We start from the raw sequence: 15,466 nt of genomic DNA on the forward strand, positions 1-15,466 counted from the left end.
AATAATTGTGAGATGACAAATTTTGCTTTAGTTTCCGCTTCACGCTACGTCGGTAGTCCCAGCAGAACACGAGCCTAATGCAGACGCAGTCGATCAGCCAATCCGCCATGATATTCCGCTCGAATCCGCTGACAAACTGCCAGCGCACCGCTAACATTTTGCTTACTGAAACGGTAGATCGTGCAAACGCAAAATCATCCGATGGATAATAAAGTATGCACATTCCTCGACAACACCGCACTCGGCGCGATTCGTTCGCAACGCGGCAAGATCGAGCTCGCGACAAACTCCACCCACGGCGTGTTAATTCTCATAACCCATATTTATTTAATTAAATTAAATACAACGATGGATTATATTTAAATTGGGAGCATATTGAAAATATAATACAGTCATATTGAGCGATATTACATTAAGAAACGCAATTAATCCTTTAGTACTCGCTGCCTTTCGAGATCGATTATCGTACTGTCATCATCGCGTTACTGACATAAAGTATTGATACGAATGTTCTGTCACAGAAAGTCGCCGCGACACACAAATTGTGCGAAGGGTTTCGTTCGTCGATTTTTTACTCTCTACACATATGTATAGTCAGTTCGCTACAGTCCGATATTTTTATCTCTCTCTTATGTCTCTACACATTTCGTCAGTACCACAAATCGCACAACATTTGCTATTGAACTAACGTAAATAATTAACAATTACCCTTAATATTTACATGAACATTATCATTAGTCGTTTGATATAATACAGTTGTGTTATACGCTGTCCGTGGCCGATAAGTGACATCTTGTTCTTCGGGCGCTTGGAGGATCCCGATAACGGTGGTAGAACCCGTTCGATCAAAGAATGAATACCGAAATGATCTGTTAACTATTATATCGTATACACTTTTATTCTTACAAAAACTTGATTGTACCGACATTAGACATCAAATACCGGGATATAATTTTTAAGAGCCTTCAACATTATCATTTTTTTATGAAACTAGAAGTATGTGTAATACCGATTACTAGCAGAATTATTTCGATATTCAGCCTCTGCACTCGGTTATTCCTAGAGATTTATAATTTTTTAATTAATTTTTTAGATCCACTTTCTATTATTTTTATTCTCTTGCTCTTTTTTTATATAAATTTTTCCGATTCTTTTATTGCTCTTCAATTTATAATCTTTATATCCTTGGAATTTTTATTGATAAGAGATTTCGGAGGCCCTTGTTCGAATTGCTAGATCCTTGACATCTTTACTTCTTGATTTATTAAAATTTGAAGAATACGTCTCGGTCTTTTCTTTTGGTTTTTTGTCCTTTTCTCCAAACTTGCCAATTTTAAAATCGTAAATTTCGAAGATCGAAGCCCGCAGCCTTTACATCGTTTGTGATAGTGGAAAGAGAATGATACGATAAAGTACACAAAAAACTATATTAGCTCTAATCTTTGTTAAGTATCCTTGCATCCTTCAGCAAATTACTTGCGCAAAATATCACGGCGTGAAAAGATTGCCTACAGAAAGCGAGAATGGATATCTCGAGAGCACGTTCATATTCGTCAAATTCACTTAATGATTGCAATAACATAAGCAAAAATGTACAACAGTGGATTCTCAGTTGCAGTTGATAGCAGTGCAACTTGCGATAATATTGGAAATTAGAAAATAAAGTTCTCGTGTCTGATTTTTGAGACATCCAATTTTTTGCAATTTCTTAAAATTCTTGGAGCTTAGAGCATCAAAATTTCCGAGTTTTTTCTCAATGATCTTTGATAATTCAACAAATCCACTGCAAATATTTTATTCATACATTATTTTGCACAAAAGCATAAATAAAGAACAAAGATATTGGAAATACTGTTTCTTTACAGAAATTAAAATATTCGATACTTTCTATTGCTACGGATTTTAATGTTTCTTTAAATTTTATACAAGTATAAGCCAAATCGTCTTCCTATAATCTTACCAATTTTTCACAAAATGCGATTAAATTGATTTTTAATCAAACGCCCAAATTTAATTAAGAAAACCATTAAAAACGAACAGAACCAGAGTATCGTACGAAATCTTGCGCAAGTGTGAATATCAGTATCTGTCTAGTCTAAGCTCCGTGAATTTATCAAATTCAAATACAAAATAGTCAGCAGAAACACGAAATTTATACGAGACCGCATTTGGAAATAGACATATTGACCATGGAAAATTTGCAGGGAAGAGAAATCATTAATCACAAAGGTGAAGCTAAGTAAATAATTGTGATGAAAGTCGTTAAATGTTTTAAGAAGATATGCTCGATGACTTTTGACTATCATTCTTATCGACAGCTGAAACATGATCAGGATTTTCCCCGCGTGCATAACGCTCCCACATTTTTGTATACAACATCTCCATTCCCATGGCGTACAGCTTGCAATTAAACAATGGACTTTCCGATCGAGCTTTCCAAACCTTAGCTCTTGTTGCTTTCAAGCTGGCAAATAAAAAGGATAAATATTATTACATTGTTAATCTTCCATGCGTTACATATTCCGTAAACAAATTTTACGCAATTTCTAACGAGGCATGTCACAGCTATCGAAATACTTACTATTCTCTATCAGTGCCCAGTCTAATAGCGATATCTTGATATTCCTGCCGTGTTCGCGCTACCAAATCGGGACAGCCAAGAGTGTTCAATTGACTAGCTGCGACACGGGAAGCTAGAGTTTCCCCCGGTAGCGTAACCACCGGCGTTCCGGTCCACAAGACATCCATACTGGTCGTATGTCCATTGCAAAGTGGCGTGTCTAGACACACATCAGCCAACTGGCCTCGTCTAACGTGTTCCTCCTTAGCAGCGACATTGCTGAATAGAATTCGGCCAGGCGTCAGACCTAATTGTTGCGCCGTTGCTTGAAGATTGGGTTCGCCGACCGCCGGAAAACGTAGCAGCCACAGCACGGAATTTGGCACGTGTTTCAATATCTAAAGTCAAAGGGAGTTGGATATTTGACTTGGCGGAAATTTACATTTCACGAAATTGCTCGGTCGTTACTCACGTGCGCCCACATGTGAAGAGTAAGTGGATCAATCTTGTACAATTGATTAAAGTTGCAATAAACGACGGCATCTTCCGGCAAGCCGTACTGCTGCCTGGTTGTGATGACAATGTTCTGAGGCACCTCCTCGCCCGTGGCGGTTTTATTGTTCACCTGCGTGGTAGCCATACCATTTTGCAAGACGACGCCGTTCACGGACATCTGACACTGACCGGAAGCGATCATCGTCTCGATCGGAGTGGTAGTCGGTAATTCGGCAACTTTGAGCGAGATCTCGACAGGTTGCTTTTTGGCATCCGGCACAATTACCTCGCGAATCTCTTTTATCAGAGTATTCTCAATCATCGGAGACAAATCCGTGGCATTGATTACCGCCACGTTGTCAGCTACTTTGCCCTTATGATTGAACTTGTCCGTTAGAATCAAACGTTCTTTCAGATGGGGAAACATTTGCCTGGGGAAAAATCAATAGTTTCAATAAACAGCCAAATTACAATTTTCGTGAAATAAGATTTTACAAGAACGTAGACGTGTAACTTTTATATTTCACCCTCGTCTATTAAAAAGATTCGCGAACGAGCGGAAGATAAATTTTACGTACTTGTGATCGCCGATGAAGTAAGTGTGCGGCATGTAGGCGAGTTTCTCGCTGTATTGATTGGCGAGCTCCAACGGCGAGGTGACCTCGTCCGTGATGAGATAATCCATGAAACTTGCGCCGGAGGTACCAGGATAACCCAGCCACATGACCTGTATCGGCGCTGGTCGCAAAGCGAAGATCTCGTTCCTAGCGCCTTTCGTGTAGCCATTCATGTTCACCAGAATATGGATGCTGTCACTGTTGATGCGGTCGGCGGCTTTGCCGTTACACGGAATCTGAGAGAGATCGACAAAATGCTCGGCCTCTCGTGCTATCTTCGCACGAAAGGTTGTACCGTCATCCGCGCTAAGCGCATAGCAGAAAATCTCTACTCTCTCATGATCATGAAGGCCCGGTATTGACTGCATCAAGTGGCTGGTCGGATGATTGCCAAAGTCCGACGAGACATATCCAATCTTCAATCGCGTGCCGATTGTACGCGGGTATTTGTACGGTTGTTTGTGAAGAACATGAATCTGTAATGTACAAGTTTATTTGTAAGAGATCAATTTACCACAGTAATTATTGATGTCACAATATGTACGGATAGGGATAGAATATTAATCATTCTGAATAGAAATGTGTAATTGCTGCAAAAGATTTATCAGGTAAGATAAACGGACTTACTTTCTCTATGCAAAGGTTGGCATGCCGAGCAGCGATGGCTTTCCGAAACTCATGAGACAAAGGATAAAGCATGGAATGATGCGGATGCACACTTGGTAGCCTATTCTTGTCCAGCTGCTCAGCAACAATGGATACCAACTTCTTCATCCTGGCTTCGTAGTCGGTCCAGTCGCACACTATTTGCAAACAGTGCGCCAAGTTGCAATAAGCGTCTGGAAAGTCCGGTTTCAACTTCAGCGCTGTTCTGTAAGACTGAATTGCTTCGGGAATGTTGCCGGAATCCTTGTGGATCGATGCCAAATTGGAATGAGCGTCAGCGAAGGCCGGATTGATTTGGATAGCCCGAGTGTAGCACTGTAGAGCGCCTTGTATATCCTGCATTTCCTTCAGGGTGTTTCCCATATTCGAGTAAGCATCTGCGAACGTCGGTTGTATACGAATTGCTTCCTTATAATGCATCAATGCCTCGTTCAGTTTGCCTTGCTGCTGCAAGACAGAGGCGAGATTGCTGTGAGCGGCCGCAAACTCAGGAAATACTTCCAGGGCTTTAAGATACAAACGAGTTGCCTCCTCGATGTAGCCTTGCTCGCGCTTTATGTTGGCCTACAAGAAACCATTTCATTTATAAACTTTATTTAATTCCCCTCCTGACACTAATTACTTCTGCAGTTGAAACGGCATGATTTCGTACCAAGTTATTAAGAGAGTCCGCGTGTGTGGGACAAAGCCGGAGGGCGGTATTGTAACATTCTTCCGCTTCGACCACTTGTCCCTTTTCTTTGAGAGCGTTCGCCAGATTGCAGTACGCATCAGGAAAGTTCGGTTGCAGTTCAATAGCACGACGATACGTATCAATGGCCAGATCGATGAGCCTATAATATTATGTAATTTTCGATCAGTCATTTTTCTTGGAAGAACGCCAGTGTTTGTTTCACTAAGATTACGCTAAATTTCTGTAAATTCCCGTTGCAAGTACAAACGTAAAATATCAACTCACCCTTGTTCGTAATAAACGCACGCCAGATTTCCGTGTACGACTGCATTGTTAGGACTGAGATTCAACGCACGGAGATATGCGGCTACAGCTCTGTAACAATTGTAATTAAAGAATAACTTATCTTTGCGACAAAGGCTTAGCTTATGAAAGGGCCAGGCATTGACAAACTTAAATAAACTCCCACTTCTCTCTATAATAAAAAAGAAAGATTATCCTCATTTCTATCGATTCTATCGATCGTAATTGCAGAAGCTAAACGTTATTATAGCTCCCAGCGCTATAGAGACGATTTCTGATGAACCTTTTAACGTAGCGCCTGATCCAGGAGACGCATCCAGAGGTGGAAGGTCGCGCGAGAGTATCTTCTATTTGAACGCGAAGCGCGGGCGCGATAGTGGTCGAAGGCGAGATCACCGTATAGACGACCACGCACTGGCAGTCCATTCCTTCCCCATCCCGGCTGTCTTGGATCCGCGGATCCCAGAGGCCACGGATCCGAGTGCGAAGGAAGGATCTTTGACGACGCGGCACGTTAGGTGAATAAATTCTTAGAGACAGGGATGCGAAAGAATCCCAAATCTAAGGATTTTCGAGAGGAGGGATTCTTGAAAGCACGACCTCATGCAGGGTGCGCGGAAACAGGGACCTTTGTAAAGCGTCAGGGGGTGGCGCGGAATACTGGGTTTTCATAAAGCAAAATGTTACACAAAATGTTGAATCCACAGATTTGTTAGAAACAGATAGTCCTTCCGACAACCGCTGGATCCAGTTGGACCCAGTCCCTTTGGATATTTTCCAGCACGATTCTCAAGTTGCAGAAATCGCGTAAACCGCGTCTCTCCAAATGTACGAATTTAATACAAGATTTTTGGATCGGACGTCTTTTACGTTTCCATGGGTCCATCAATATTCTCAAAATCCGCGCGTTAAAACAAAAGGTACATCAGCACGGATCTTCGGATACGCGGGTCTTCGACTCACACTTCGACAACTGATATTCAAGCGTCGGAATCGAAATAAAAATCACACAAGCACGAACTGCGCAGATCCGTGGATCCACGTGGATCTAGGATTCACTTATCCCAGGATCCACAGAAGTTTAGGTGGCAGGAGTTAAAGCAGGAATTACACAAGCGCGGATCCTTCGTCGTGCGGATCCTGGGAGGTGGATCAGCTCCGGGAGATGCTAGCAGCCAGAGGAAAGCCGCTTAACTCGAAGCGAGCGAATGAAAGCTGAACGGGCACGCGTATCCTCCCACAACGGGAGGCGAAGGGCTCCAATGGGGGCGGAGCGGCTTTTGGAATCGATAGTTGTCCTCGACTTCCTCCCACTTTATGCGTGAGGAAACCTCGGAGCCGAATAAATGCATTTAATGAACCCATTATTATTAATTATTTCATAGGCACTTTTAATTCAATTCTCTTTTATCTTAATTCATTTTTATATGTACTATTATAGGCCAATAAAAGAACTGAAGAATAAAGTAAAATAAAATGCGCACCAAAATTAATATTATTTTCTACTTCATCGCAACCGTGATGACGACATATTTTTAGTTCTTCAATCAAGGACTAAAATGTTTAGGTATAGAAGTATTTACAAGTGGTATTTGGCAATGCCGACTGCGTAGACGAAAGGATAATGTTGCAAAAGATGTCAAAATATCTGTTATTTGCTTCGTTTTCCGTCGAATTTATGAAAACGTGGAAATTAAAGACAAAAGTTCGACAATATGCAGAACGATTTCTGGTAAAATTACACAAGCATTTTAGCATACGAGAAACGTTGATAAAGCAGTTGAAGTTCGCTACAAGCTGATGCAAATACGAATGTTAACTCGCACGGAGCATATCGCGCGATATGCTCCGTGCTTAAAAATTGCGTTCGAGGAGAAACGGTGCATTGTCCGAATTCTCATTCGAATGCAGAGGACGATGAACTTGAAAAGGATGTTACATAAATATCGATCCTCGGTGCTGACTCGACAGCTCATGCGCCGTACCCGCCTGTTTCTAAGTGCATGAAACGCTAATGTTAAGTCCGTGACGCTTATATAATTTTGCCACTCAATATTTTCTTTTAAGTGATAACCTCGACAACTCAGAAATATTATTTATACTGCAATGTATGGAAAAAAATGCAGAATCTAACATTGTGTTCCATACTTATGGTCGAAAGAGAAAACGGTGGTGGTAAAATTGCTTGAAACAAAAGAAAATGTAGGACTTTAGACTAGCCATTGATTTTATGTAACACATCAATGGAATAACTACAGCCACTTTTAATCTCGCACAGACTTTAAAACCAACGACGATGATAAATTCAAGACGTTGGTTGATCAACACTGTGCGTGTGACACGTCGTTTCTCACAAATCTGAGTCATTTAAATTCTCGACAAATATTGACTTGGAGATGACGGGACGTGAAGATGGGAAGACGTTTATTATACGTTTAATTCCCTAAAAAAAATCCATGCCAAAGCACGTCGTACTTCATTTGCAAACTTTCATATACACATTAAATGTATAGTAAACGTACACACGTAGAAAAGGAAATTGTTTTGTAAATCCCAGGTTAAAAAATCTTTTTTAATCTCAGTAAATAAAATATTAGCAGTAAGCTTGTAGCATTAAATTCTAGCAGAATATTGCAACAGATTAGCGTCAATTCCGCTTTAAACTCATATTCCATCAGTGGAATCTACTGGCATAATCCTACAGTTCCCTAACATTTAGCCACGATCTCACAAAACGTCGCTTAACTTTAATCTCAGTTTAATTCATGTTTGTCTCTTTCTAAAGTAACAGTTGGAAAGAAACAAAGAACGAATTAAACTAGGCTTAAAGTTAAACAACGTTGGTGAAACCGGACCTTAATGATTACGAAATGACAGATTTTGTTCGATTTCTACAATCTATTACATTTCTGCTAGCATTCTACCGAGAAAAATTGTAGCAAAAAAACTTGCAATCATATTTTCAACAAATTTGACTAGCTGGGATCATCACGGGACGTATTGTTGAAGGAGTAAAAAAAAGAGTGTGTAACTGATAAATTATCAATTTACGTAGAAACAAACCTGTCAAAAATTCTAGCCTCCTTCAACACATTCCCAAGGTTGATGTACGCATCTAAAAAGTTAGGGTCCAAGGCAACCGCTTTTTCGAAATGGTGTATCGCCAACCATATCTCCCCTTGCGCATTGAACACGCAGCCGAGATTACTCCAGGCAACTGCAAAGTCCGGTCGCGTCTCGATCGCCTTCAAGTAGCAGGCCTAGAGAAACAGAATACAGTTTACAGCGGTCTTATTCGCGAACTCAAAGGGACGCGCGCCGCGCAGTATGCCCGACCTCCCATTGCCGCGCCGCAGCTTCTCTCACTTTCACACGCTCTTCCTTTCAGTCTCTCTTTTTCTCTGCCTTCATCCTCTCGTCGTTAATCTCGAAAGAACAAGAACATATTTTTGCCACTCTTTATGTCACTTCTGTTTCCTTTCCTCACCATGTCTCTCTACCCATCCTCAACAATTGGACAGTTTCAACGTCTCTTTAGAGCTGCTCAAGTCTCCTCGCGATCTTTTGTTACCGAATCATTGTGTTTACGAGATAGATTATTATTTCTTCAGATCTCAGGATCATATTGACTTTAAGAACACGGAAGACTGTTGCAGACTTGTCAGAGGTTTCAAAAGATTTAATTTAACATTCAATAATTTCTATACACCTTTAATTCTGGGCCATTTTCCAACATCCTGTCTAATGCAGTGATTTAAAGGTAATAAAAGAGTAACGAAAGAATATCTTGTAGGATTTACGCTAGATTTAATATCTCATGAAAGATCAGCGGAAGCAAAAGTCCAGGCAGATATCTGTGAAAGCGACAATCCGTGGGAACAAAAATATGTTTAAAATAAAATATCTGTAGAAGTATGAACCTGCGTGAAATCATACATTAAAATTACGCAATAACGAGCAAAATATCAACAAGTTTTTCTACTACGATCTAACAGATTTTCCTGAAAACAAAAGTATGCCATATCAAAATTACCACATGTGTGTACATTAGAGATATAAAAAAAAGCAACTTAATAACGTCCAACGAACATTTCCTGGCTATATCATGTCATGTTTCTTTACAACTGCCACCTTTGTGATTTATTCGACTTTCGGATTCTTCGTTGGTCTCGCATTGCCGTCGATCTTGAAGTTCGCCCTCCTCGTGCTCGTCGAGGGCAAGAAAGAGACAAGGAATGGAAACAGAATGAACGAGGGTTGCCTCGCGAATGGTTAACAATTCATTCTCGGACGGGACTCGGAGTAGGCCCGGGATAAAAGGTATCGAGGTGCGCGCTAGGGCCGTCATCCTGAAACGCGCGACATTCGGTGCACGTGGAGTCCCCGAAATGCGTCCGGCGGACTCGACCGCAGTCTGAAGGTCGTACGCTAAAATCAAGTCGACTCAATTTCCTCTGGACTCGCGATTAACGGAAGCTTATCAGCGAAAAACAATTTCGATCCGTAGCGAAGAATGTCGAGGAAGGACTGTCCGACAAGATGACGACTCTAAAGGATACAGCGTGGATAATTATCGCGCGTGTCGAGAGGCGGGCTGCATTGATATCGAACAGAGTAATCCGTACCTAAACAATAAGAGGGCATTTACAGTTGACCGGTCTCTACAAGGTGCGGAGTACCTGGAATTAAAGGAGAGAAAAAAAGTAGGAAAGGAATTGGAGAACGCGTGACTCGTCCGAATACGCGATTTAATGCAAATAAATCGGGCCCATTATAATTTTCTGATAAAAGGTAGAGTAACAAGGTATATTGAAAAACTTTATCATCTAGCCAAAAAAACGCAACAAAATTGCTATTAAATTTAAAAAATTAAAATTGATAAATGTATCGAACGCAAAAATGTTTAAGGTGAATATCAGCTTTAGAAAGAACTTTAACGATAAAAATATACACTTGAATAATATTATAATACAGATATAATATCATATCTTAACATTATAATTAAAACATTAAGATCCAAAAGTCTTGTTTGCGTCTTAAAATCCATTTAAGCAAATTTAAAAAAACAATGCTACGGATGTTAAACCTAAGAATAATCAACGTACTGGTTGTCTTTCATAAAATTACTTCGCGACATCCGACAGGACGGGACCAGGGATGATACTTTAGATTCCTCTTTTCGTTGATAGGACGAGTTGCGAAAAGAACTGGAGGGCTTTTAGAGACCAGCCGTGGGAATTACTTTACCTGCAGTGTACCCTTTGGTGGGTTGACTCAGAAGGTACGGCTTGCAAGCTCTCATATTAAACTTAGACCGAGAGACAGTGTGTTACTGAATAACCAGATTCAGATTCACCCTTTGTCGAAGGAACCGGCACGGTAACCGACCAACCTCACACTGCTCCTGCACATCCCCTCCTAGAGTTGATCATCCCATCCACAACAATAAGACAGCTGCGTTAATGTCTCTTCACTGATTACTCTTCGCCTCAATCTTTGTCTTTTATCTTTTATCATCTCTTTTTTTCTCTACTTTTTCTCTATATTTGTGTACACAAAGAGTTTCATCATTTACGCGCCCGCGAGGGGCGCGCCTTGCCGAGCTCATCAGCCAGCTGCTATTCTTTCCCGGCGTCGCATCTCTCTTCTTTTTGTGAGTATCTATTAGAACTGTCGACCATCGGACACGTGGTGGAAAACAAAACAGTGCGAAAGAGTCGGGCTATCGCGCGTTGTCGCGCACAAGTAGATGGCTGAAGGAGCTCGGCAAGAAACGAACGAGCGTACCAGCCAGTTCTCAGGAATAGCGGTAAGCGTAACGGGAAGCTTTCCTCCTTGCTATAATTTTCAGGACCGAATAAGGGCGTGTCTATAATAAATCTATACTCGTGCCGATCGTGCATCGAAACATTTACCACTTGCTAGAAACGACCAGGCGATGCAAACGAAAAGAGTATATATAACGAATATATCATTTATAGATACACCTTCACCGGTCGTTGCCGCGCCGCGCTGCAGAAACAGATCACTTGACCGATTAACGACAGATTATAGTCATCGATTCAGAAAGCAAAGTATAAAAGTCCGGTAAAACTTAACGATCTTACGTGTGTGTTTCTTACCATTCAATCGTATTAACGCTTAAAAGCATCGGCTTTGTAGTGGTAATGTTACATGAACCTGCGTTATTACGTGAACTTTACGTCAACTCTTTCCCCGCGTTAAGAACCGTCGTTGTAAACAAGTATTATCGCGTTGCTGATTTAACCCGATATAATAATTTTCTATTCGACTTAAATCAACTGGTCGAGTGATCTCGCGCTAGTATTACCGTACACACCACAGATTCTCTCCCACTCACTCACTCTCTCTCTCTCTCTCTCCCTCTATCTCTCTTTCTCTCCCTTCCGTCGTCACATGAAAGTGTTGTATAAGCACGCACGTGGTAATGCATGTGCGCTGCAGTAAGAGTAAATCACACATCCCAAACAAGAGATATAGGTCAGCTCATTCACTACATTCGCGCGCTGCTAGGGCCATCAGTATTGATTCAGTGGAACTGAAATTTATTTAGATAGAACTGGCAAACAATTCATCATTTACGGCAACACCACGAGTCCTCAAAATAGTCAAAACGCACTTGGTGTTGCTGCAAAATGCGCCACGCTAGAAAGAACATTCTTTTCAGTTACATTGACAATAATCCCCTAAACACTATAAAATATTTCTTTATTCTGTTGACTTGAAAAAAACTCTGTTGAAATGCTGCAACAATAAGTCAAAAGGAAAAGAAGAATTATTTAAAAAAAGAAACTCAAGATTCGTATTTTTCTCTTGGAACATTCGATTGTATCTTCAATTCTTTTGACAATGCATTATTTTCAACGGAGAAAAATTGACAAATTTTTGCAAAGCATCCGGACTGACATACGTCTGTTAAAAGTCGTTATATTGTTTAGGGTTTTATGTTAAAACCATCGCTTAATGTCGCTCCGAAAAATTAATTTCTGCTCACGACATAAAACGCGCTTTTAATCTTACAGGTTGAAGAAACGCGCACGATCTTCAATCTTCTATAGAGCTCGCGATTACATTTCTCACATGTTTATTCCGCAGGTGACAGCTGCGAAACGAGACTCGAAACTTGCGGCTCAATTTACAAATCAATCTCAATGATGAAAGATCGTGCGCCGCGCTGCAAGTTGCTTGGCAAGGATTGAAAGCTTCTCGTGGCAACGGCACGAACGAATCTCGTTCGGTCCGCTCATTTCGCGGAGAACTGAGCGCTGTAGCTCGTGCACATACGCACGATACGTTTGTACTCCGTCAAGAGATGTCAATCAAGACCCAAGGATGGCGGAACATTTTCTGTTCGAGCGTTACGCGCTCAAATGAAAGAAGTTTCTCTGCTCTCCTTGGTCCAGAAGTGCCCACAGAGTTGATTATTAATTTCCGTTATTTGTAGGAAAATACGGGAAAGGTAATGCAATTCTCAGAATGGGACAAGTATCTTTCTGAAGTTAAAAGAGACTCTTCCGTGGCAATCTGTTAATTCAAGGAGCTTGACGTGATATTCCTACAACTCGATCGGTTCCGCCGTCTATAGCTTGATCGAAGTAAAGACGCTCGCGAACATGTGCGTGACACGTTGGATTAATTTATTGGCTAGTGGGAATGAATCTAAAACATACCTTGGCTTCATCAAGTCTTGCTAATGCTTTCAAAAGATTACCAAGATCACTCCGCACGCAATAAAGGTCCTGGAACAAGCAAAATATGTAAATTATTTCCGCATAGCTTGTGTCTCATTCAAAATTAAAGAACATTATGTAATGGAACATTGGTTTTCTAAACGGAGCAACTTCTTATTTCTCACTCCATAGTCAAAGGAGATAAATCAACTTTATTCGCGGAATAGCTTCACCGTAGAGTAAAGCTCGACTTATTTTACAAGCGACAACTTAATTTTCTGCTTCTGATTTCTTAAGAAATCATTCAAGTCCAGCTTTTCATTTTCCATATAGTCAACTGTTAACCAGAAAATAAAAACCCGAGCCTTAGCTGCTCCGTTTTATAAGTTATAGTTTAACTGCAATATGTTGGTAATGTTAATTTTCTCACGGGGTTATATTGTAGCGCTGTAACATAGGCTTGAACGGCTTGTTCCATATCACCAGCCGCCACAAGTGCCGCAGCCAGGTTGATGTAACCATCGATGAAGTCGGGTTTCAGCCTGACAGCATGACGATAATTCTCCAACGCTTCCGGTAGCTGCCCGCGCTCTTTATATACATTTCCCAAATTGCTATACGCCTCCGCCAACAGTGGGTTTTGCTTTATCGCTAAGCTGCTGTAATGTGCCGATCTAGAACGTGCAAATTTATGGCTTTATATGACGAAGAACACCGCGATTTAAAGAGAAACACAACAATTTAAAGAAGCTGTATGTCCACCTCGGTATGTAAATACATCTGTGAAAGATCGAACGCGATAAGAGGTTACTCACTTCTCCAATCTCCTACATTGGAAATGTATGGACGAAAGTAAGAGGAGAACGCCGGTATTGTTGGTCTCCTGTCGCCACAGCTGCATACAGTGTCTTTCTGCGTTCTCGTAATCACCCGCCTGGTACTCTCTATGAGCGAGTTCCAGTAACCCTGAAACAAGAATCGAGACGATGTGTGAGGTACATCGGACATGAGGTACATATTGCAATCTTGCAATGTAACATTTCTGCAATCTTCCTGCAATCTTTCTGTGCTGTCCCAGATAGCACAAAGATGAACATAAGTTCATAGAGAATTCATTTTAAAGAAAACATACAGAATTAGAAAAATGAATATCTGAAGAATTCTTGAAGAATTAGTCTCAATCAGTTCGTCTTGAAGTGTTCTTCTGAAGTTCATTATAATGAATACTTCGCGATTCAGTACTGTGAATACTTTAAGAATTTATGAGGAATTATTTGTCATGCGCGAGTATCCGCTAACCGCCATCCGGACGTTCTTGTGCAGCGTGTTATCACGTGCAATATTTTGTGTGCGTAACGTTATGTGCAATTAATTTTGTGCAATAGTTCTATTGTGTAAAAGAAAGAATCGAACGACGAGAACCGAAACGGAAGAATCATCCGATTGTCAACGAGCTTCGGTTGAGAGTATCTCACTGTTGAGTGAGAAATTATAATAATGGTGTAATGTTACTGCATATTAGATGTGTACATACATTGGGTAAATATTTTGTAATCCTCTTTGTTCTAACACTATTCCCCTTGAATTCATAAAATTCACATTTATTGAATTCGAGATGAATACTTTGAGAAGTTGTCAGGAAAACGATTTATGGTGCATGTAACTTCCTCTGTCACTCTTATTGTATTCTTCTGTAAATTCCTAAATTACAATTCAGAAAAAAGAAAACTTAAAGAATACTTTGTGAATTCAGTGTGCTATCTGGGGCGTGGGCAGCATTTTACGTAAGAATCGTTTCACGAGCACCCGCTAGGACAAGGAAGGAAGGATTAAATTCACGAAGAGAGACTAACCTCCGCTCCGTTCTCAAAATATCGCAATAAAGAACATACCCGAGACCAAACGTATCAACGTCAAGCGAATTTGCATCACGTCTACGACCTATCGCAAATTTAAATTCGATTTGCACTCATCGATTCACAAAACGCGATACGATAGGATCGACCAATCGCATCCCCCCCCCCTCCCCTCCCCCGCGCCGAAACCGTCGCCCCCGGCGAAAGAAGCGATATCCAAGTGTACGAACAATAGGTGTCCACAGCCACGTTGATGGTCTGATTGTCGGTCAGGTTGACGAGCTCCTTGCCCTGGACATCCTGCGCGACCAGCAGGAGGTTCTGTCCGCTCTGCCAGTCGCCGTCTTCGTTCTCCATAGCCGCGATCAGCCCGTTGGGGCCCTTGAGCGCGCTGCTGCCCTTCTTCTCGACGACGTGCACGCTCATCTTCAACGGTTCGACGGATCCGCGGTGTAGATACGACAAGTCCCCCGGAAAACTCGCGGCTAACTTCGCTCCGCTGCAACCACGCGCGCGCCTCAGCCCGGCCCCGGCCCCGGCATAAAGCGCTCCGGCGCGAACGTAATGTCTTCGACTCGCTCCTCGCTTCGCCCCGATGCCTCGCT

General features: G+C 41.5%; 1 protein-coding gene across 1 annotated transcript; it reads right to left on the reverse strand.

Annotated features, from left to right (window-relative positions):
• Positions 1–364: 364 nt before the first annotated feature.
• Positions 365–15,466, reverse strand: LOC105558008 (UDP-N-acetylglucosamine--peptide N-acetylglucosaminyltransferase 110 kDa subunit). The gene is made up of 12 exons (XM_012005480.1): positions 15,092–15,466; positions 13,821–13,971; positions 13,436–13,679; positions 13,006–13,074; positions 8,378–8,574; positions 5,297–5,386; positions 4,991–5,171; positions 4,300–4,902; positions 3,634–4,148; positions 3,033–3,486; positions 2,582–2,958; positions 365–2,464 (listed from the first exon to the last, which is right to left on the reverse strand). The coding sequence occupies exons 1-12, from the start codon at positions 15,285–15,287 to the stop codon at positions 2,272–2,274; spliced, it is 3,270 nt and encodes a 1,089-aa protein (XP_011860870.1). The 5' UTR covers positions 15,288–15,466; the 3' UTR covers positions 365–2,271.

Source organism: Vollenhovia emeryi, unplaced genomic scaffold (assembly GCF_000949405.1).
Source record: "Vollenhovia emeryi isolate VEMERY1.0 unplaced genomic scaffold, V.emery_V1.0 DF939392.1, whole genome shotgun sequence".
In the NCBI taxonomy this organism is placed as follows: domain Eukaryota; kingdom Metazoa; phylum Arthropoda; class Insecta; order Hymenoptera; family Formicidae; genus Vollenhovia; species Vollenhovia emeryi.